The sequence below is a fragment of the Eupeodes corollae genome, chromosome 1, assembly GCF_945859685.1.
Source record: "Eupeodes corollae chromosome 1, idEupCoro1.1, whole genome shotgun sequence".
NCBI classification, from domain to species: domain Eukaryota; kingdom Metazoa; phylum Arthropoda; class Insecta; order Diptera; family Syrphidae; genus Eupeodes; species Eupeodes corollae.
In genome coordinates, this window is record NC_079147.1 from 6,393,639 (window position 1) to 6,418,854 (window position 25,216).

The following is a 25,216-nucleotide window of genomic DNA, read 5'->3' on the forward strand; positions in this document are numbered from 1 at the left end:
ATTTCTTAACGATGGAAAGTCTTAATTGTTGTAATTTCAAGGATACATCTAAATGCAGAAGTAATCATATGTTCTATGTTGTACAGCGGAAATACAAGTCCTCGAATTCTAATTGAAAAGAAAACTGATATAGAGTTACGCATTTGAACGTTTACGTTTTTGAACTACTCGATTACTCATTTGGTCTTTAAACGGTATCAATTAATATACAACTATCTTATAAATCTTCATGATTCTAATGTCTAATGGTGCTTGTTTTCACAAAAGATTTGGACCGGAAAAGAGGTGTGAACAAAGTGTAACGCAAAACTTAATCTCTATTAAGCGTAAGTTCTGTTTTCATTCTTTAAAGTCCCCTGCACAAAAACAACAAAGTGATAAAAGGCTCATAAAGTTGTTATTATTTGTTGCATCACCGTCATCTTTCACCTAACTTATTTGCCTATAAATCTAAAAGGCATTTAATTTAGAAGTGAACTAATTAGTCTTACGATTATCTCAAAACTTTGATTCCCTATATATCTTAAGTAACTATAGCAAAAAGTCTTATCAAGACGTGTAATGATAAAAGACGTACAGTGATTAAATGATGAGATAAGTAACACTCAATACCGTAATGTGAAATTTATCTGACATCCAGTTGAGAAAATGCCTCCAAACGGGTTTGATGTTTGCCTGACTCATAGTCCAAATCGAAATTCATTTGATGTCGAGGCCAATAAAAAAGTCGTTAAAGAGTACTCCCTCGAAGATGCCCTTAATTTAATTGGTTCGTCAATAAATTACCGTTGAAAGTATAAAAACTTAAAGGACTAACCCAATAATATTTTACGTAATTAGGATTTGGAAAAGTGCAAGTGGAAGTTTCGCTGTTTAGTGGTGTTCTTTTAATGTTGGTGATTAACGAGACAATGGGAATGAGTATTCTAACAATTGCATCCCAATGCGATTTCAATACGAATTCTCAGGAAAAAGCTATTATGGGTGCAGCATGTTTTGTCGGTATGTTAAACTAACTTAGCAATTCAAAACCTTGACAAAAAATCAATACGTGATTTATTATTCAATTCAAAGGTATCCTAATTGCATCGTATGGTTGGGGATATTCCTCAGATAGTTCAGGACGGCGATCAGTTCTTTTTCGAGCAACTGTGTCGGCAGTCACATTCTCATTTATGTCAATATTTGTTTCGAATTTTTGGCTTTTTGTATTGCTTCGATTTCTAACTGGCATTGGGTAAGAAGAGACGATAAATTAAATAAATAGAATTAATTTAAATTTTTAAAAAATGATTTAGAATTGCTGGTGCCTCAGCAACTACTTACGCTTATTTGGGAGAGTTCAACACAATGAAATACCGCGCAGTAGTTATCAACTACGCCAGCATATTTGTTGGTCTATCCCTTGTTTATTCTCCAGGTAATCTATAGAAAATAACGATATAATTTTATTATTATTATTTAGTTGTTTGAGGTGGAATCAGTTAATTATTTATAAAGATTTTATTACATGCGATGATCAGGTGGCATCATTCGGCATCAGTTGTGATTCAAAAAGAAAAATATTATAATTGCATATTGATATTTATTTTGGGCATGAAGCTTAACTGGTAACAAGCTTTGCAAGTCTTGAAATTTTGTACAATGCTTAAAAATTAATTCAAAACTCGATCCATGGTTTGCGCTGATTTATGCTTTTATTTTAACCACTTACTTCGGATTTTTGAAATTATAAAATCTACGTTTTGTAAAGTCAGAACATTGAACTGAGTGGGGTTCTCAACAGGTTCTTTCTTTCACCTCTAATCAATCATTTATAATTACTTCATAATAATACGAAACCACAAATTAAAATGTGTATCCGAGTTCTTGATGACTTGCTACTTAAAATGTTACCACCCATTCCGATCGACTAGATTTATTTATTATCATTTTAAAAATTATTTGTTTATAACAAAAACTTAAAAGTGCAATTTGTTCTAGATTATAATTTGATGCTAAAATCTGGTTTGACAATTTGTTGAATTGATATTCTAAATGATTTATAAATTTGGGGACATAAGACGATGAGATTAAATCTGTTATAATTTGAAATTTGCAAGAATTGAAAGCTTTTTATTGCTACTAAGCCTTCCTTCCGGGTATCAGGGCTGCCAATGAGAGTATTTGACAGTAGTATTTAAAAACACTTAATTCATTTACCGTTTACCTAACTAGGTACAATCTACTAAATCTTTGGTAAAACATTCAAACAAAACTAAGGAGTCGCAATTGGTTGCTTTTCTAAGAGGTTATAACCAAAAATACTTCAATTACCAAGATGGGAATCTTTTGTATATTCTATCTTCAAAACCCCTTTTTTTACATTGTTGTATTTGTAATTTTGACAATTGATACATGAATAGATAAAAAAACGATGAGTAGGGCTAGCTGCACTTTGCAAAGTAAAAACAAAATGGGGAGGTTTATAAGCTTTTTTTCGGATTTTACTTTTTTCGATGAAAATTCAGTTTTAAGCTTTAACTTCGCAGTTATTTTCTTGATAGCTAACCAATGTACAATTTTGTCTTCAAAAAACTTGTTCAACAACAGTTTATTATAATTAATTCACCAACTTACAGTAATCACTACGAAATTCTTTAAAATTTTATAAGTAACCTCGGTTATTATTATATTAAAGATGCGTTCGAAGAACCATTAAGTTAAGGGTGCGAGCGCAGTTTATTGAATTGTATTAAGTTTTCGTTAATGAAAGGCCCAAATAGTTTTTTTGCAAGTAATTAAAATTTGTTTCAATTTAATTAATCTAAGTATATTTTTAGTTTGTTTTTAATGATTTAAGCTTGCAACTATTCCTCAACTCCATTTCGATTAATAAATATTCGACATGAATGTTTATTGTTGAGGTATAGAAGTGAATTCCCACAGTATAACGCAAAATATAATTTTCATTCATTCCTTAAAAATGTTAAGTTACCAAAGTTCAAGTTTACTTATTATTGTTTGAAGGGTATGTTTAATAAAAGTGCTGCTAATAATGTTTTTAATGTTTTTCTTAATATAATAAATACTTCCATAGATTACATTTTATAAATGCAGAACATAGAAGAAAATATACATAAACAATAGTTTTCAGATATAAAGCAGAGATAAGTGTAGACAAATATTTTTGAAAACCCATAAGATTATAGGTATGTTCATTAAAGAAATTTCCGCTTCAGCTCAACTTCACCTATTTGAAAAATTAGCAATAATAGCAGCCAATTATTTCATAGTATATTTAATTGTTAACATTGTAAAATGTCTAGAAATGTTCATATGCTACAAAATTCGTAATTTTATTCGTAAGCATAGAAGATAACATTATTTAGTCAAGAAGTATATAAGCATTTTTGCGCGTTCACCGATTTTTTTTCTATAGTGTGTTCGGTTTCCCCATACTGGAATAAAAAAAGTTACTTAAATCTATTTATTGCACTTATCTAGTTGGTATTGTGTGTAATCATAGTGCCTATTTCTATTCCAAAGATGCTTTACACAAAGCAACTTATTTTTAAAACATGGTTCCCTCAAATTTGTAATTCCAAAACTAACTACAAACAAAATTCCAAAATTCTGCAACAAACAAACCTAAAATTTGGTTTTTGCAATTATCGAACTGCTTTAATGATGAAAATAATAATGTAATTGAGGAATCTGAACTAGCCAAAGTTGGCAATGGAACTTCACAAGTATGCTTCTCGTAACATTGTCTGTACAAAAAAAATACGGGACACCCGCCTATTGTTTCCACTTGAACTTCTAACGTCGCCAAAAAATGCTCTAGCAAACTACAGCTGTAAAAATTGTCTGTTTTGTTGTTTTACAAAGTATTGAGTTACATTTTTGACCATTTCCAATTATACTTAAACAGTTGCAGCTCATATTGCTTTCGCAAATAATTTAAGTAAACAAAATACAAAAGTAATAAAGCATTAAATATGTATTTGGTCAATTTTATTTTATTTAATATACATTTACAACATTTATTTGGATTGAAATTAAAAAGATATAAAAATCTTCCAATTTAAGACCATTTCACCACTTCAGTTTCTATTGGTTAAGATTGTTTCGTTTTTGAACGAAGGCCAACAAATTTAAGTTACATGACTTAAAAATTTTTTGTTAAACATCTCTGCTCCGTCTTTCGTAAAGCCTACTTTTTGAGGAAATGGGAGCGCACTCATGGGCACTCAGTGCCCTATACAATTTTTAAATACAAAAAAAAATTTATAAGTTTCCCTGTAACTTGCCTAAAGGAATTTTATTTTCAGGTATACATTAACAGTACCCAAGTACAGAACGTTTTGCATTTATTTTTTTGATATTTTTTTTGTTCTTTTGAACGGTTTTGACAACGGTGTTTTCATAATGTTTGGTGTCTTTTTTATTGTTTATTAGCAATATAAGAAACTATAATAATTGAGCCTGTTCTAGTTTGTGCTTATATAACGAGAACAAAGTGTTTTTTTTTCTACTGTGTGAAGCTACCTATATGGTTTTTTCATATTTATGAATTTTCGGTAGAATATAGATAATAATATTATGAATCGTATACTGTTCATTGCATCTTTGAGCCGAGATTTGAATGAAGCAGAGCAGGAATTTTTCGATGCACTGCACACTATGATAGGTTTTTGAACGATGAAGAGAGTACAGATTAAGTGGCTAGTCCAAAAAACTCTGTTGATGACGAAGGCGAAAATGTTTCAGGTTTTTCGGATGCTGATTATCCAAATTACGATCCAAACGAATCTATTTTGGACATTCGTGTTCATGAGGCTGGGTATGGAGGAAGAGGCAGAAGTAGAATCGCAGCAAAAACGAGAGCTTCGTCATGTGGAATCAGTAACACATAAACCTGCAGCACCTAATCGAGGAATGCAATACTCAGCTCGAAATAAACAATTCTCTGATATTTGGTGGTTAATGCCTGATGAATGAGAAACACGAAAAGCAGCTAGAGCTCGTAATAAAAGACTAAACATAAACGCCTCATGTTCTCGGACATTTGCGTCAAAAATGAAATGTTTTAAAACGTTGATCATTCTAAACATAATCCAAAATGTAGTTCTGGAAACAAATAAGAAAGACGAAAGAGTTTACGACGAAAATCGGTTATCTGACCAACCTAAAGTAATGAGTAGGTGGTATGAAACAACAGAGGATGAGATGTATGCGTACATTGCCTTATTACTGTTCGCTGGTATTTAAAAAACATACAGGGTAGAGTCAAGAGTAATATTTTATTTTATCGCGCGGTAATGTCCTTAAAAAGGTTTGAACAGATGAACTGGTTTTTACGTTTCGGTGATGGAAGAACTCGTCTATTTCGACTACAAACTGATAAGTTAGCTGCCATTAGGTATGAAAACAATGATTATTTTTAAGGTATGTGTGGGACTTATTCCAAAATAACCTGGTGGGATTTTGGATAAACCAACAAAGGAACTGGCCATCTATGAACAGCTGGTTTCAACAAGGGGTAAGTGCCCATTTAAAATGTACATGCCTAATAAACCCGGAAAATATGGCCATGCTAAAAAAATTTCCTTCAACAAGGAGAAATAAGTATATATTAAGCAACAACCAGGCGATGATCGTCTGAGAGTATATCCTATATTACTTCAGTGTAGGGCTAATGCCTTGACTTGATGCAAAAAAAACAACATTAGTCGGCACTATAAAAAGTAATAAGCAAGAACCACCAAAAGTTTTTAAACCCATTGACAAAGAATTGAAAAGAAGCAGAAATAAGATAAAGTCCGTATTTTGCTTATCACGATGTATGCAATTGTGTAGTTCCGCAAGCAATACAAAAAAAATGTGCTTTTGTTATCGACAACAACCCAAGAAGATAAAATTGACCAAGCTAAGAGAGAACCACAAGTTATTTTAGATTACAGCGCAACTAAAGGTGGCGTTGACACTCTAGATCGGATGGTGACAGTTTACACCAGTAAACGTAAAACTAACAGGTGGCTGACTTTATTTTATAATCTTCTGGATTCTACTAGAGTTGCTGCTAACAGAATATTTGATATTCTTAACCCCACTTGGTACACAAGTAAAAAAGATCAGAAAAAAAACTTTTTCTGAAAGAATTTGCATTGGAACTTGCTGATATACACATTCAAACACGAATTATAAAGCCCACACTTCAAGCAAAAGTGAAAATTGCTCAAAAACTAGTAGGTTATGAGATTCAAACTCTTTCCACGTTACCAGTCGCGAGACAAAACAATATAAGACAACGTTGTGAAACTTGTTAAACTTTTAAAATAGATAACAAACCAAAAGCCGTTCGTAATTTTTGCTATGTAGCTACATGTACAAAGCACTACGCAAGGATTTGCGAAAAATGTTATATTCATACAGGATTTTGTGATGATGAAAAAGAAAATGAAGGTGATGACACTTTTTTACCCTCGACATCCACTGGACGTTCCAAAAACGTCAAAGAACACACAGTCCAATTTAAACAAAAATAAAAAATCTTAATAATTTAACATTATTCAAAACATTGTTGTTTTTTAATAACCTTGTTTGCAAAACTTGTACTTTTTTAAAAATTAAAATCGTATTTTTCAGCAACCTACATCATATTTTCTATGAAATAGAATTTTCATAGTACAAAAGTCTAGGGTTTGAACTTTAACAAAATATTCATAACAATATTTTGTGTGAGATAAATAATTTGAAGTCAATATCTTTCTTTGTTCTTCTAATACTTGAGTCGAAAACCATTTATCAGTTTTTTGTTGTTTTTTTAGGTTTTCGTGTTTTGATAAATAAGTTGTCAGTTGAATTTTTCTAAGAAATTATATCACTTAATATTACCAAAAAATTTTGTACATGATGAAATACTTTTATTTCAAAATCTATTATTGTTCACGAGATTTTTAGTCGAAAACCAATATTTACCAATTTAAATAGCATTTCTTAAAAATTTCTATATCTTATACAGATTGGATTTTTCTAAGAACAATGACTTACATACGTTAACAACAAAATTAAAGACAGAACGAAATCATTTTAAAGTCAATACCTATTCACGACATATTGACAATCGAATAAAGATTTTTACCAATTATGCGTACAAGTTTTTGTAGATTTAAATTTTTTGAATAAAGTGATTGTTGGATTTTTATAAAGATTTAAATATGTAAGTGTCGCAAACAATATTTTCTATATGATGATATTAGTTTGAAGTTAGTACCTTAAATTTTTGAAAAGATATTTGAGCCAAAAATCAATTGTTACCAAGTTTTTTTATTTTAATTTTTTTTTTAAAGAAAATTGTCAATTCGATTTTTATCAAAATTTTACCAGATTTCAAAAACGTTATTCATCTTTATTTTGGAGATGAAATTATTTTTATTCGTAAATTATTCTAGGTGACAATTAATTAACGTTAATTAAAAGTTGAATTCGGTTGGTATCACGTCACATTATAAAATATAAAATTTAATTCAAGCCGCTAGAGTTATTGGTTCATGAGATATTTGGGACTGACCAAAATCTTTCCTTTTTTTTTTGTAAATTTCTATTGTTAGAAAAAACACCCACTCGATTTTGTTGAGAGTGCTTTCTGCATCTTGCTGCATTATAATCAGGATAACTAAATTTATTTGAAGTCAATATTTCTGCTGTGATATGGATAACGAAAAAAACTTCCTGAACGTTCGGATGCCCGCACATACAGACATTCTTTCCAAAAATCTTTTATTTTCAATTTAGTTACTTTGAAACGTCCAGAAATGTCAAAACTTTCAATTCGATAAATAAGACCGATCACAATAACTATATGAAGTCAACAAAATAACAAGTTTACTGCTGGTTTGGGAATTTAAAAAAATATAAAAGTAACACTTTGGTAACATTGCGTCAATTAAAACAAAGTTCAAAATACCAGTTTATTTCATTAAATACAAAATGAATTTACTCGTGTGAAACGTAGAATACCATATTTTATCATGCCGCAGATCTTGTTTCAAATTCTGGTCATCTTATGGCATAAAAACAAGTATGTTATGATTTTCAAAAGTATTTGTTAATAACATTGCAAAGTTAAAACTCTTCGTGATTCGCATTCTTTTATAGCAAAATAAAAGATCATCAAATGAAAATAAAAATTAGAATAACTCGAGCAAATAATGAAATAAAAATATTTATCTGTTAGTTTCAATCTTTCGTGCGAAATGGCTTCAACTTCAAGTGAATTAAGTGTCCGGGCGGATAACAAAATGCGTCGAAGTGTGCGTGGCGAAGAATATTCCCTCGACGATGCACTCGATTTGATTGGTTTGTCACTAAATCCTTTGATTTTATCAAAATTGTGAAATTAAAACAAATTATCTTTATAATAATCATCAGGATTTGGAAGAGTGCATTTTGAATTGTTAATAGCATGTGCAATAGTTGTCCTAGACATAGTGAACGAAACAATTGCCTCGTCAATTGTTGTCCTTGCATCCCAATGTGATTTCGAAAGCAGTCCTCAGGAGAGAGGCATAATGAATACATCGGTGTTTATCGGTATGGTTCCGGATTCGTTTATCGGACAAATAACTTGTAATTATTGTTAAATGTGTTGTCTCTTTGTGTATAGGATTACTATTGGCATCATATCCTTGGGGACATTTTGCTGATATTTTCGGACGACGAATAGTTCTGTTATGGACATCAACTGGTTCAGTAATATTTTCTTTTTTATCGATGTTCGCTTGGAATATATGGATATATGTGTTATTTCGTTTTTTAACTGGTATTGCGTAAGAATTCATATTTTTAACAGAAAAACGAGCTTAAATGATATACAAATACGATTTAGAATTGCTGGCTTAACTTCAACTGTATATCCTTATTTAAGTGAATTCCATGCAATGAAATATCGTCCTGCAGTTATAAATTATGTGACAATACCACTTGGACTTTCACTCGTGTTTTCTGGAGGTAATACGAAATTATTTAATAAGTATTGTTTTGTATGGCACCTAAATTTAAGAAAACTTTTAATATATTGAAATGTGTTTGAAAAAGTGAACTTGTTCATGGTTTTTAAAAAGTATTATAAAAGTTGTTTTGATATTATTATTATGTTTATATTCTAAACAAAGCTTTATTGCCAAAGAACTGATTCTTTGGTTTTTATTTATTCATTATTCAATTCATTGATTTCATTAAGACTTTATGTGCTTTATATGTAAATATATACTAAGGTTGGGATGCAACCAACACTGATGATGCTTACAAATTTTTGGAATTGATATATTTTTGTATTGTTTTGTAAAAAAATTGGCATAGAATTAACTTCGAAAACTATACTAGTATTTATCGGTTTATCTATGGAACTTCATTTTTAAAATACTTTGAACTCGAGCATATCTCCACATCTAATCATATCTTTAGAACTAAATTCAAAATCATTTTTGAACTCTAACGTATTTTTTGCTATTTTTGTTGCACCCCTGACTCAAAACTTTGACATTTTACAAACAAAATTGGAAAACAAGTTTAGATTTTTTTTTTATTGCTCGTCCTAAATAATTTACATTGTTTACAAAAATCAAAAAAAAACATGGCATTCTGTCGCCTGCCTAGATGACAAAATATAAATTGGAAACTTATTTTCTATAAAATGTAATTTATAAATAAACGAGTTAGGTACATGATTTAATTTTTTTTTTTTTGAAAAGTGTACTACTGAAATTAAATATTACCTTCTGAAACTCTCATTAAAAATTCTTCCGTCGACTTCATTTTCGTTTAAAACGTCCGTTCCAAGAACATTTCTCCCGATGTCTTTGAGAATTAGACATTTAGTAAAGTAAAATAGGTACATCTTCTCTCACTTATAGATTACATAAGGAGCATAATATAACATATCATACTTTTGCAATTAGGTGGTACAGTGATTTTTTCCATTGATTGAAATCGAACTTATCTATGTTAAGGTCCATGTCACTCTCCCTAGCAAGTTTCATCCGTTCTGCATACCATCCCGACCTCTCTGGAACAGTTTGAAGTGCCACTATCTTCGGTAACCGGTAATTATCCATATTCATGATTTTAAGTTTCCAATCAATCTGTATTCGGATTGTTCGTACAAAGAGTGGCTGCAGTCCTGTTTCCAACATAACTATATAGTTCTGCGTATTTGGTGGCAGCCGGAAGATCCTTTTAACGTAGAAGCGTATCAATTTTCAAATTTAAGCTACATAGAACAAGATTGATTCTGCTACTGTCTTAAAATTAGTGTACTTACTGCTGCGTGCGATATTTTTGTTTGAGAAACACCTACTCCAAGATGCGCTTTGGCGGCTTTTGTACTTGTAAGCATTTCTCTCAGATGCTTTTCCATACTTAAATTTTTGTCAAAATCACTCCAAGGTATTTGAACTCTTTAAAAATCTCTATACTTTCACCATTGTACTTCCATTTTTCATTAAGGCAGTTTCTAGCTCCTCCGTTTTTGAAAATCATAATCCTGGACATTTCCATGTTTACTATATTGGGTTCCATATTTTGCAGTACTCAAAAATCCGGTTTATCATTAGTAACCCGACCTTTCTATACCATTCCAAACTGCTGAATTAGTATTCATATACAGGCTTTGCAGGACTCTTCCAAATTTTAACGACATTCCCATACCAAAGAGCTAATAGAAAAGACCTAACATCCACGAAAAACGCATATAACTTTTTACTTCTCATTATAAATGAATCCGCAATGCTTTTTGAAGCAAAGATATGATCGATTGTTGAGTAACCGGATCTAAAGCCTGCCTGAGATTCTTTCAACAGCTTATTTTCAAAGTATTATATTGAAAAGTTTCAAGAAATCGTGTGTTCAATAGTTGCACCCAAAGAATAGTTTTGGGATTTCCAACGGAAAAGTATTGATAGAACTTAAGTGTTAATAAATATTTCTTCAGGTGCACATAATTTCAAAACGGGCGTTTATCTCGTTTATTTTTAGATTTGTCTACACTTTTATTTGCTTATATTGTATACATATTCAATATTTTAGATTTGATGCTATATCTTGACATAATTTAAATAGTTCTTAAGTCTTACCGTGCAGACTCAATATTCTTCTTCATTATAAAGTGCAGGAAAAGTAAATAGTTTCATGGGTTTAAATGCGTATGTGAATTTAAAACTTTATTAAATGTTCAGTGTCCACAACACTTTACATTATACAACCCCTATTTAAGACTTTTTGGGGTCCATGTTAATGTTTTTTCTAAAAATATTTCTTTTTATTGCGCAAAGCATCTAAAATTTAATCCAAAACCTGCACGAATAAAAAAAATAAGGCATTTGGAAGGGTCTAATTAATCGAAGTTCTATCTCAAATTGAGACCTAAATCAGATTTCTAACACTTGAAAAGTAGGTGAAGAAATGTGTTGGCTTTAGTTTTAGAGAGTAGAACTTTGTCAAGATTTGTTTGTAGTTTTAAAATTTGTATAGATATTTTAAGAAATTGTTTCAATACACTGTACACAATATAAAATTTAATGCAACTCTTGTATTTCTTTTAAGGATATAGAAGAAAGATTTTTAGTACTAGTTTTGCTCATGTTTTTATTTTTTGTAAACAAAACTGTCCATTTGATATTTAAGAAAAACTTTTATATGTCAACAACAGTGTCATCGTAGTACTGATACTACAAATTTGTATTCGTAAAATATTCGAGCTCACAAATATTTTCGTCAGCTATTTTTAAATGTTTCAAGTGAGTTATTTTTTTCTTACGTTTGAATATCTGTAACAAGCAACATATAATTTTGCAATTGATATACTAGTATATTAAAAACCCAACTACAGTCCAAAACAATGGGTCGATTGACTTAAAATTTTGAAATTAAGACCTGAGCCGTTAGGCGATTTCTTTTAAGCTAAAAATAACATTAGTTCCCACAAAAACTGTTTATTGAAAAATCAAAAATTCGAATAATTTTCAAAGTAATTTTTTTTAAACTTTCTTTATTTTCCTTTCTTAATGTGACTTCTTTCGTTATAAAACAAAAAATGTTTGTATTGCTCCAGAAGGTAACCCACCATAGAACCGTTCATTTATTTTTCAGTTTTCTCAAGAACTAATCAACCGATTTCAATAAATGTCTTTTTTTTATTTAAAATTAAAATGTAAAACGTATGTATATTAAAAAGATCTAAATAACTGCATTCCGAAAATATGTTTAAACTAAAATTGAAAGAGTTTTATATATGTACATATATACAAATTAATTAAAGGAAAAGCTATTTGCAGTTTACATTTTTGAAAACAAAATTTTTTTGCAACTATATTTTTAAATATATTTTTTGGAGACATGAGCAAGTTCGTTCTACCCAGTCGTGCATTTTATTAACTTCCCATAGGAAGTTATTGTAATGGGTCCGATTTGTCAAATTGAAAATTTTGACATTTCTCGACGTTTCAAGGTCCCTAGAGTCGAAATAAAAGATTTTTAGAAAGATGTCTGTGCGTGCGTGTGTACGTACGTTTGTACGTCCGTACGTCCGTACGTCCGTACGTTCGCGACGTTTTTTTCGTCGTCCATAGCTCAAGAACCAGAAGAGATATCGACTTCAAATAAATTTTGTTATACAGATAATAAGGCAGAAAGATGCAGAAAGGGCTCTCAAGAAAATTGCGTGGGTGGTTTTTTTACCATAGCAGTTTGAAAAAAAGGTGAAAATTTTGGTTAACCCTAAATATTTTACGAACCAAAAACGCTAGAGACTTGAATTAAATTTTATATAATATATTGTAACGTGACACAAAACAGGTATATTTTTTGAAAAAAATCAATACAACGGTTTTTTTTATAAATCAATAAAAGTGAAAAAAAAAATTTGTCACCTCCAAAATTTTACGACCGAAATATGATTTCATCTCTAAAACTATTTTGTGCAACGAAGAATAATGTTTTTGAAATCTGATAAAATGTTAAGAAAAATCGAATTGACAGTTTTTTTTATAAAAAATAAAAATCTAAAAAAAACATTACTCAAAGTTCGTAAAAATTAAATATCGATTCAAATATCTTTTCAAAAACTTAAAATTTAGGCTTGAAGCTTATTTTATCTTATAAGAAATATTGTTTTCAACATTCAGTAAAATTTTTAAAAAATTCGAATTGACAGTTTTTTTTACAAAAAATAAAACTCTAAAAAAAACAATACTAAAGCTTGGTAAAAATTTACTTTCGGCTCAAATAGCTTTTCAAAAATTTAAAATATTGGCTTTAAACTTATTTTATTTCAGAGAAAATATTGTTTTCAATATTCAGTAATTTTTAATAAAAATCCAACAGTCCATTTTTTCATAAAAAATAAAACCTACAAAAAATAGTGCGCAAATTTGGTAAAAATACATATAGACAAACTTTTAAGCAAGACAAATCGACAGACGGGATGGGAAGTTATCAGCGTGGGTCGCATCCCAGCCTCTTTTTTTAAAGTAATTTCAAAACATATTGATTTCTGTAAAGCAAAATAAATTTAAATCAAATATCTCTACTCTATGTGAACTCACGTATGTATAATTATGCTATTTTATTTTAAAATTAAATTTTGCTTACATTTAGCTGAGCGCTGAATGTTTCGAAAGGTTTGTTTGATTGATTTTCCGATGCAGGTTTACGGCCAACACCGATAACTTAGCGGGTTTTTGGTTTGGTGTAAAAAGTCTTTGAGATTCATTAAAATTAAAAAAAAAAATAAGTATTTTAAAAGATTGAAAAACTGGTGATTTGACTGTCGTTAATTATGAGATAAGCGATTATCTTTTCTTTGTATAGATTACACTTTTTCGCTATGAAGGCCTTTATGGACGAATTTTCTTTATTTTTGGAAATTAATTTGAATGACAATTATAAAACCAAATTATATTTTCATTAGACCTACTTTTAATATAACTTTTAATATAGTATTTTAATAAGATGAATTGAACCAATTCAAACAATTTTACCAATTTCTATTTTAAGAAAAGATTCATAGAAATTAAGCTGAAATTACGGCAAAAAATACCACAATATCCTAAAGGTAGTAAAAATGTCTGGTCTTTTGAAAACAAATGTACGTAACACTATGTCAAGGTCAAGATCCGACGCTCGTTTCCAACAACATGCCTTTTTTAAGCTCGATTGAAAAAGCCAATTTGCTTGCAGCCCAGTTTGATGTTAATTCGGATGCTACCATTGAGTGACATGACTCCGCCTGTACTTGAAAGCGTAAATATGGGACAAATTTTCTTTCGCACTCATTCAGTTGTTAGAGTAATTGAGATTCACAATTCCACTGGCGTGGATAGTATCTCCGGTATTGTTCTAAAGAGGTTATCTTTAACGCTGGCAAAACCACTGCGCAAGCTTTTCCAACTGTCCTACTCATTTGTACACCGTAACCGGCGAACCCTTCTCACCCTTTAATATCGTCAAATTGTACTTACGTCTGTGTCTTTTTTTCCAAGGTCTGATTATGAACTTTATAAAAATCTGAAAGAACGAAAGCTTTTTAATGACCAGCCGTATGGCTTTTGTGGCAATAGTTCAATTGGTGATCTTATGGTTTATCTCACCGACCACAGTGGAACAAATTTTTACATCGTTTTGGAGTAAGTGCACTTGATATTTGAAAATGCGTGCTTTTAGTTTTGATGAATCACTTCCTTGTTGTTTTTTTCTGAAACTTGTAACCCACTAAATTGTTTCGCGGATGACAGTATCAGTTTTTTATATTCGTTTTTGATCTCTTGTGGTGTGAGCACATAATATATGAAGTAGCCAAAAATGCTGATAAGCACGGTTAGGATTTTTACAAAATTAAAAAAGGGCAAAACCAAACAATTAAAAAGAGGCTGGGATGCGACCCACACTGATAACTTCCCATCCTGTCTGTCGATTTGTCTTGCTTAAAAGTTTGTCTATATGTATTTTTACCAAATTTGCGCTCTATTTTTTGTAGATTTTATTTTTTATGAAAAAAACGGACTGTTGGATTTTTATATAAAAATAACTGAATATTGAAAACAATATTTTCTGTGAAATAAGATAAGTTTGATGCAAATATATTTAATTTTTGAAAATCTATTTGAGCCGAAAGTAAATTTTTACCACGTTTTAGTAGGTATTGTTTTTTTTAGAGTTTTATTTTTTGTAAAAAAACTGTCAATTCGATTTTTCTCAAAATTTGTCCTAATGTTGAAAACAATATTTCTTATAAGAAAAAATTAGTTAGAATCTATTATCTCAAAGTTTTTAAAAGATATTTGAGTCGAAAATCATTTTTTAAGAACTTTTGTTAATTTTTTTTTCGGTTTTTAATTTTTTGTACAAAAACTGTCTAATCGATTTTTTTCAAACTTTAACTGAATGTTGACAACAAGATGTTTTGAAATATAAAAGTAAATTAAAGCCAATATCTCAAAGTTTTGAAAAGATATTTGAGTCGAAAATCAATTTTTACCAACTTTTATACATTTTTTTTTAGGTTTTTATTTTTTGTAATAAAAACTGTCAACTCAATTTTTCTCAAAATTTTATCAGATGTCAAAAACATTATTCTTCGTTGCACAAAATTGTTTTAGAGATGAAATCATATTTCAGTCGTAAAATTTTGGAGGTGACAAATTTTTTTTTTCAGTATTATTGATTTATAAAAAAAACCGTTATATTGATTTTTTTCAAAAAATATACCTGTTTGGTATCACGTTACAATATATTATATAAAATTTAATTCAAGTCTCTAGCGTTTTTGGTTCGTAAGATATTTAGGGTTAACCAAAATTTTCACCTTTTTTTCAACCTGCTATAGTGAAAAAACCACCCACGCAATTTTCTTGAGAGCCCTTTCTGCATCTTTCTGCCTTATTATCTGTATAACAAAATTAATTTGAAGTTGATATCTCTTCTGGTTCTTGAGCTATGGACGACGAAAAAAACGTCGCGAACGTACGGACGTACGGACGTACGGACGTACGGACATACGGACGTACGGACGTACGGACGTACAAACGTACGTACACACGCACGCACAGACATCTTTCTAAAAATCTTTTATTTCGACTCTAGGGACCTTGAAACGTCGAGAAATGTCAAAATTTTCAATTTGACAAATCGGACCCATTACAATAACTTCCTATGGGAAGTTAAAAAGGTAAAGAAAAGGCATACTAGGAAAATAAAAAAAAATACATTTAATTATAGTAACATGAAACTACAAATAGTTTTTTAAAGTTCTCAGGTAGCAAATCTTCTTCGGTTGTCCCTTAGAAGGCCATTAAAGGAGCTAAATGATCTCTGAAAAGCTGAAACAAGTGGAGCCCATCTTAGACTTTCAACATTATTCACTTCAATGTTTCCTATAGGTTTGGAATCCACGTCGCTGTTTATTACAGTATTTATCTGCTCAATCGTTTTTAGCCCTGTGTTTCCATTGAAACGGCAGCAAACTTCTTTAAGACTTCTTGAGCAATATGCTCCTTTTTTCTTTTTAATTTTCTTCAATGGCAGCACTTCGCCAATTGATGTTCCTTGATAAGAATATTGTTAGCTAAAATAATAAGTACATACAGACTCTCAACTATAACTGTTTTTTGTAGGTCTTTGAAAATATGTTTTTCGGATCGACTAAAAACCCAAAATTGACTCTAAAGTACGCCAACAGGTATGCATTTAAGGCACGCGAGGAAGAGTTACCAAGCCTTTTTGCGCAGATTGAAACTGTACAAAATTTTTAACTAAAGATTTTCAACGGAATGAGAAAATGTTCATTTCTTGCTAAACCAATTATTAGATATTTCTAAAAAAAATTAATAAAAAAGCAAAATCAGGCAAAAAAATGCAAAAATGGCGAAGAAAGGCAAATAAAGGCAATTATGGTATAAAAAAGCAAAATAAAATACATATATTTGCAATCACCAGGGCTTGAAACATCAATCGAACAATCGAAATTCGATTTCATCTTCCGTTTTCTTCGTCAATGGAAGACTTTTTTTACCCTTCTGATCTGGCTATAATTTATAAAGCCTATATTCCATATCAGGGCATGCTTTAATAACCCACCTTAGTCTTCTGGACTGAATTCAAAAGAAACCTCTAAAAATGATAGGTTATCGTTGTTTAACTGAAACTTTTATATCTCTTGAGCACGGTCTTCGTAATATTTCATGTCTGTCATTGTCTTATCGATATTTTCATAAACAATGCTCTAGTTAATTAGCCAGTTGCATTCCTCCCGTCAATAATTCAACCGTAATACCCTTTCTTCTAGGAATGCTTATCAGTTAACTCTTGAGCCCAATTTCGGTGGTACTGTAAAATACAGACATTCTTTTTTAAGTCGCGCTGCACGAAGGTGGAAAGCTCAAGCTCAGTCTCAATATTTCCCACTCATAACAATGTGCAGACATTCAAAATCAATGCGCACGAGGGAGAGAACTAATGGGCTACTTTTGTCTTCAGCTTATCGTCAAGTATTGTTAACTAAGTATAAATACCTTAGGGAAGTTTATACCAAAATTCGAGTCCGAATTAAATTAAGTGGCAACTTTGATCAAAACAAAAATATATCCAATAAACCAGTTAATATAAACCATCAATTAAAATTTTTATCGCGGTTATTATCATATGTATTACTACTGATCTTGTTTATTTTGTTTAAAATTTGTAAACCAGGTAGACCAGCAAGAACTTAAATGATAACTTCCAAAGGTATTTGCAAACACTTCACAGTTCCAACTCTTAGTGATTAGTTAGTTATTTTTTTTGTCAGTAAGAAGTTCATTACAGTTAGATTCAATTTATAAAACAAATGCAAATAAAATAACGCGGCAAAATTAGACAAAACAGAACTTTTAATTTGAGAAGTGATTAATAATGAGTAATATGGCCCTAAACGATAAAAAGCGCAAATTTGAACCAATTACTCAAATTGAGCTCAACGATGAACCCGATGAAGAATATTCCCTTGAACGCGCTCTCGCTTTCATTGGTTTGTGTCTGCATATTTTTGATGAGATTTTGTTAATTCGAAAAGCTTTTCATATTAATCAGGATTTGGAAAAGTGCATTTTGAAATACTATTTGTATGCGGATTAGTCGTCCTAGGAATTATCAACGAAACAATTGCTTCGTCCCTTGTAGTCCTCAGTTCACAATGCGATTTTGAAACTACTCCACTGGACAGAGCCATAATGAATACATCTGTCTTCGCTGGTATGTACCCGGAAAAACTTTTTGACCTCCGAAGGATTTCAACAACTTTCAAAACAAGAAATTTAAATTAAATCAAATGACTTCCTATAATTATTGTGACTTCGTATAGGATTAATTGTGGCATCATATCCATGGGGGCATCTAGCTGATATTTTTGGACGACGAACGGTTTTGTTATGCACTACAACTGGTTCCACGATATTTTCTTTTATATCAATGTTTGCTCTGAATAAGTGGTATTACGTGTTGTTTCGTTTTTTTACCGGGCTTGCGTAAGAATATGTCCTGTGTTGGGTGTAGAAAATGTTCTAATTTCACATATGTTATTTTAGAATCGCTGGTTCAACTTCAACTATTTATCCTTATTTGGGTGAATTCAATGCAAATAAATATCGTCCCGCTGTTATAAATTATGTGACAATACCACTTGGATTATCGCTGATTTTTTCCTCAGGTAATTTAAAGTTTTTTTTTATTTCAAACAGGATTGTTTGGATCTTTAAGAATTTATTTTATAAACTAAGAGGTTCAAAATTCTTCTTCTTCTTCTTTCAATGGAGGAATATAATTAGAATAAGAATCGAGGTGAACTTGTTATTGTAGTTCATTGTTCGGAACTTTAAATTGGCTAAAGCTAAGTGTGTAAATGATCCTGAAAATAAGTTTACGCTCGGTGACAAGTCTTACAACATTGTCAAATCGGTCAGTTTAAATTATGTAAGCAGTGTCTTACATTCATGTAGTTTTGCAATAATCGTTTAAACATACGTTTAATTGTCAACTCATCGGTTAGACATTGTGTAAGCTCAGCTTAAGGACCGGGTAAAAGGGTAATTTTAGAATTTCAATTTAACTGTGGACAAATGAAAAAGGAAAAACTATAAAAAAGTATTATTAACTTCCATTTGGACATTGGCAGTTATTGTAATGGGTCGGATTTGTAGAATTGAAAATGTTGAAATTTCTCGAACGTTTCAAGGTTCCTAGAGTCGAAATAAAAGATTTTTAGCGAGATGTCTGTGCGTGCGTGTGTACGTATGTTCGTACGTTAGAGGGTTTTTTCCTCGTCAATAGCTCAAGAACCAGAAGAGATATCGACTTCAAATAAATTTTTTTATACAGATAATGAGGCAGAAAGATGCAGAAAGGAATCTCAAGAAAATTGAGTTGGTAGTTTTTTTTACCATAGCAGTTTAAAAAAAAGGTATAAATGTTGGTTAACCCCAAATATCTTACAAAACAAGAATGCTAGAGACTTGAATTAAATTGTATATAATATATTGTAACGTGATTCCAAAGAAGTATATTTTTTGAAAAAAAATGTAACGGTTTTTTATAAATAAAAAAAAACTAAAAAAAAAATTTGTGACCTCCAAAATTTTACTACTAAAATATGATTTCACCTCCAAAACAATTTTGTGCAACGATGAATAATGTTTTTGACACCTTATGAAATTTTGAGAAAAATCGAATTGACAGTTTTTTTTTAAATAAAAATCTAAAAAAAACATTAATCAAAGTTGGTAAAAATTGAATATCGATTCAAATATCTTTTAAAAAACTTGAAATTTAGGCTTCAAACTTATTTTATCTTATAAGAAAAGTTGTTTTCAACATTCAACAGTTTTTTTACAAAAATTAAAACCTAAAAAAAAAATTAATAAAAGTTGGTAATAATTGATTTTCGACTCAAATGTCTTTTCAAAACTTTGAGCTAGTGGCTTTAATTTACTTTAAATCTTTCAAAAAATATTGTTGTCAGCATTCAGTAAAATTTTGAGAAAAATCAAATTGACAGTTTTTTTACAAAAAATAAAACTCTAAAAAAAAACAATACTAAAAATTGGTAAAAATTTACCTTCGACTAAAATAGCTTTTCTAAAATTAAAAATATTGGTTTCAAATTTATTTTATTTCACAGAAAATATTGTTTTCGATATTCAGTAATTTAAACAAAAATCCAACAGTGCGTTTTTTCATAAAAATAAAATCTACAAAAATAGCACGCAAATTTGTTAAAAATTGATACGAGTACATATAGACAAACTTTAAAGCAAGACAAATCGACAGACGGGATGGGAAGTTATCAGTGTAGGTCGCATCCCTGCCTCTTTTTTAAATTTTAAAGAAGTTGATAATTTCATTTTATATTTTGTTATTAAATTAATGTTGCTTTCTTTTTGTGATATTTGAGATTTAGTTGGCATATAAATTTAAGTATGTTTGGAGCTTTTAGATTAGTCAAAAAAAATTTGTAAATAAATGTAACTTTCAGTTTAGTTAAAACAAAATAGCAAAAAAATGAAACTTTCAGTTTAGTTAAAAAAAATATCAAATAAAAGTAATTTTTAGTTCAGTTAACACAAAATAGAAAATGGTTTTGAAAACTTTACTTTACGTGTATTGAAATCAAACAAGCAAAAATAGATCTTTAGAATTTTTAAAAATTTTCTTTTTGGATTTTTTCTCTGTAGTTCTTGGCTTCAATGGTAAATTTGTAGAGCAGCATCCAATTTGCACCATTCAGATAGTTGAAAAATTCTTCTTGTGTGAGATTATTTTTCCCAAAGTGATATCGCCTTATCTCTTTAAGTATAGGGCAAGTCGCCCAATGTATTTTCGTGCAGATGTTTCAGCTCTCTCTGTTCGATGTGGCGAGTAATTCAATTATAATAGCTCTCCTGTTATTTTGAATACTGTGCCTATTAATAAACAAGAGTCGGCATTGTTGCAATAGTTCCGCTCATTCAGATTATATAAACTCTTGGCATACAATTTTCTCTCAGTCGACATACTTACCTTTTCGATGAATGAATGAGTATATCTCATCTTCGTCTGTTACAGATATTACTTCGTAAAAAGACCGTTTCCAGTTGTCAGCATTCATGTCCAAGAAATTAATCGTCATACCGCAGTTGGCAGCAAGATTAATCCAATCCTTACAAAATAGCCTTTTGTTAAGAACTCCATATTGAAGAATAAGTTTGGGCAGCCTAGTGTCCTCCATTTTTTTAAGTTTTAGTATATAATCTGCATTTAATTTCAGTGTTAAAATGAAAAGCGTTGAGAGTCCTGTTTCCAGGTAGTACATATGCTTTGGGGTACTTATAGGCAGGTAGAAAATTTTTCTGAGAATAAATTTCAATAGATATTCCACTGGTTCAAATTTATGCATTCCTCAAGCCTGGGCTCCGTAAAATTTGCCGTTGCATTAAAAAAAGCACAAATTAATTATCAATAGTGGAGTACTATTTCCTGAATCCAGATTGAAATTCACTTAATTTCCTGTGAGCTTGAACCCATTTGTCGTGCCTGTTATAAAGCAGAGATGAATACATTTTTAAAGTTGCATTTAAGAAAGATATTCCTCGATAATTTGCTGGTTCTTTTGGATCTCCTTTCTTAAAAATAAATAGTGGCCAAGCTTCACAGAAATGATCTGGTACAGTTCCAAATTTGAAAATTATATTCAGAGCTTCTGATAATATCTGCTTAAAAATGTCAGTGCTGTATTCATAAAATTCAGCCTTTGTCTATATAAGAAATAAAAACTTTTAAGAAATGCTACTAAAATTGTTGGTTATTTTTAAATATTTTAGAATAATTTAACTGATAACTTTAAAAAAAAAAACACAAAAATCTACAAACCTTTTAAGCAAGACAAATCGACAGACAAGATAAGAAGTTATTAGTGTGGGTCACACCCTAGACTTTTTTTTTATTTAAGGATTCGAATTTCATTTATAAACATTAGATGTTGAAAATTATTGGGTCTTGCAAAATTTTATTAAAATCAATCAAGTAATTTTTGAGAATTAAGTTAATTTAAACCGATGTTCCAATTCCTTCTCAAACATTAGAAGACATTACATTTAAAGGACGTTCAATTTTTGCGTTCATTTCGATCTCTTGTAAAAAGGCAGCACTTCCCTTTGTACCAGCACAAAAACATACCTAATAATAATATGATATTTGATTATTTTATTTAACATTACAAATTTTATATCTGGTGGCGTCCATATTCTTTCTTTTACTTTCTGTCAAAATATCTTAAATTAATTAAATTAAACGACACCAATCAACGTGAGATTTAAAAGCTGCTTAAGTATCCAAATAAAGTTACTGTTTGGTGTGGATTTTGGGCTTCAGGCGTCATCGGTACGTACATACTTCTTCGAAAATGATGCTCTCCAGCCATGATACTGTCAGCGGCGATGGCTATAAGTTGTTCGCCTAAATTATATGACATGGAAACCAAAAAGATGGGGTTATGTGCCACACAGCTCAAGACACAATATATATTCTCCGCGAGCGGATTAACATGTTTATCTCGCGCAGAGACGACGTCATTTGGCCACCAAGATCATGTGATTTGACCCCTTCGGACTTTTTTTGATGGAATTTCGTAAGTCGTAGGTTAATGCGAATGAGCAGCAAATCTTTAACACAACATCGGTCGAATTAAGTCTGTCATAGAAAACTGGACCCATTTAAAACATTTTATATTTCACACATATCATTTATAGGGCTCTCAAATAAATATAAAACCTTGATGATATCTTAAATTCAACTTTAATTCAATTTTAAAATCGACCAGCCTTTAATCTCACCAATTTCTTGATCTCTTTTTCAAGTTATTGCATGGCTTATTTTACCTCAAACATGGAGTTTCTCATTTTTTGGAATATTCGATTTTCGACCATGGAGATTGTTGATACTCTTTAATCTTCTGCCTGGTTTAATTGGTTCCATTTGGATTTGGACACTTCCCGAAACCCCAAAATTATATTTATCCCATGGAAAAGATGCTGATGCTCTTAAAGTGTTGTATTGGATATATGAGAGAAATACTGGAAAGCCTTCGAAAGACTTTGAAGTAAAACGACTTATTCCGGAAGCGGATGCAGCTTTTATACAAACTATTCAAACAAAGAAGACAGTGTAAGTTTTTTGTTTTGATTAAAAAAAGTGATTTTAATTACAATTTTGTTTTCGAAAGATGGGAAATAATATCATCGATGTGGAAACAAACTGTGCCGCTTTTCAAACCACCTCATGCTTTGAATTACTGCGTTTGCTGTTTTGTAATGTTTGGTTTGTTCTTCTCGTGAGTATTTCTGATTTAAATTTTGATTCCTGATTAATGGATTTGGTATAATCTTTATTTTATTTGATATTTTTTAGGTCTTCTGGAATGGGTCTGTGGTACCCGGAAATTCAAAATCGTCTTGGATTCGGAACAGTAAATTCACAAAAAACCATCTGTGGAGTTATAAATGATAAACCTAATGTGACAATCGATGATACAATGGAACCTGTAAGAAAAATTAAAGGCCCAGTTTTTTTTAAAGTACAGCTGACCAAAAGACGAAAACTATTTGATAGAAAAGCTTTTTAAGTACCAATTATTTGAGTTTTACAAAGTTAACGCTGTCATTGGAATATTCCTGTACCGAACAAATTGTTTAGGTTTTCAGTGGTAAGATGAATTATTCAGAAATAATAGTTCAAAAAGCAGAAGAGTTAGCTGCAATTATGTAGGTTTAAATATTATAGCTTAGACTGAAAACCTGATTTGGGATAAGTTACGTCCGCAAAGCTTGTAAAACCATCTCACAAATAGCAACACGTAAACTTGAGTAATAGAAAGTGTTTTTTGGGATTAATATTTAAAATAAAAATAAATTAGGTGGGGCAACAGTCCGTTGCAAATGAGGGCCTAGTGACTTATAACTTTCAACTATTCTTGTGTGCGGGTACTTTTGTTAGGGATGGAGGGGACCTACAGTTGTAAGCCAAATCCGACCCGCTAATTTGAAAAAAGCACTTTCTATGACAATAGTTACTAGATGTCACAGGGAGGAAATGAACCCAAGACCTCTGGCATGACAATCCAACGTACTAACCACCATACCAAGAGCATTGGTATTTAAGTTGAACAAATGTTTGGGCCCGAGATCTGACCTCAAAAATGAATGCAGAAACTTAACAAATTTGGAGATTTCATCAAAAATATCGCAAAATTGTGAAAGGTGCTTTTCAAGCTTGGCCTTATGCTCTTAAAACCACAAAAGTGAATCATCAAATACATAGCCTGCAATTTTAGGATCATTAGAATCTAGAATTTTTACCAGAAGAAGTCGTTTTTCATTTGTGAAGAGAACAAGAATCATTTCGCATTAAAGAAAAAACTGGGCCTCATAAACCTGTTGACCTTATTTTAAACATCTATTTTTCATTCCAAAGGTTTGCAATGATGAGATAAGCACAAAAACTTACATTGACAGCATAACTCTAGGAGGATCTTACGTTGTGGCTTACCTTCTTCTTGGAATGATCATAAATCCCCTGGGACGAAAAGCAGTACTAGCCGGTGCTCTTGGCATATCTGGAGCTTGTGGTCTTTCCTTGCAATGGGTTGATGAACCCACAGCTATAGTAATCTTGTTTTGTGGCTATCTCATGTTATCAGGTCTTTGTGTATCGGTTTTGAGTGGTTCTGTTGTTGATCTTATACCCACTCATTTGAGGTAAAGTAAATGCTTGATGAAGCAATTATTTTAAAATAATTAAATCTTAAAACATTCTTCTTTTTTGAACAGAGGAAAAGCCGTATGTATTTGTCTGATGATTGGAAGGCTTGGAAGTGTGGTTGGCAATAATATTATTGGAGCTGCCTTGGAGACCTATTGTGAAGTAACATTTTACATATTTTCGGGACTTATTATTCGTAAGTTTTTGAATCTCATATTTAGTTTTAATTTATTTAAAAAACGAATCCATATTTCAGTTTGTTCACTGCTAACTCTAGTGTTGCCCATCTAAAAATCATATAACCTTTAAATTCATTTGTAAATTAAATAAAAAGTTTACTTTAATTAAATAGTGTTGTGTTTTATTTAATCCATTTTTCTAATACATTTTTGTTCAGTTAAACTCAGACTGAGTA

General features: G+C 30.7%; 2 protein-coding genes across 3 annotated transcripts; both read left to right on the forward strand.

Annotated features, from left to right (window-relative positions):
- The first annotated feature begins 616 nt into the window (after positions 1 to 616).
- LOC129940968 (synaptic vesicle glycoprotein 2B) lies at positions 617 to 25,150 on the forward strand. 2 transcript variants are annotated; one of them, XM_056049500.1, is made up of 10 exons: positions 617 to 769; positions 841 to 1,002; positions 1,075 to 1,237; positions 1,299 to 1,420; positions 22,902 to 23,208; positions 23,267 to 23,374; positions 23,452 to 23,584; positions 24,514 to 24,797; positions 24,870 to 24,997; positions 25,058 to 25,150. In XM_056049500.1, the coding sequence occupies exons 1-10, from the start codon at positions 649 to 651 to the stop codon at positions 25,090 to 25,092; spliced, it is 1,563 nt and encodes a 520-aa protein (XP_055905475.1). In that variant the 5' UTR covers positions 617 to 648; the 3' UTR covers positions 25,093 to 25,150. The 2 variants fall into 2 exon arrangements, with proteins under 2 accessions (XP_055905475.1, XP_055905476.1); XM_056049501.1 differs by lacking the exons at positions 617 to 769; positions 841 to 1,002; positions 1,075 to 1,237; positions 1,299 to 1,420 and adding exons at positions 8,160 to 8,343; positions 8,416 to 8,577; positions 8,651 to 8,813; positions 8,873 to 8,994.
- On the forward strand, positions 17,797 to 18,367 carry LOC129940969 (uncharacterized). Its single transcript, XM_056049502.1, has 2 exons — positions 17,797 to 18,043; positions 18,106 to 18,367. Exons 1-2 carry the CDS (start codon positions 17,929 to 17,931, stop codon positions 18,336 to 18,338), a joined length of 348 nt encoding a protein of 115 aa, XP_055905477.1. The 5' UTR covers positions 17,797 to 17,928; the 3' UTR covers positions 18,339 to 18,367.
- Positions 25,151 to 25,216: the final 66 nt, after the last annotated feature.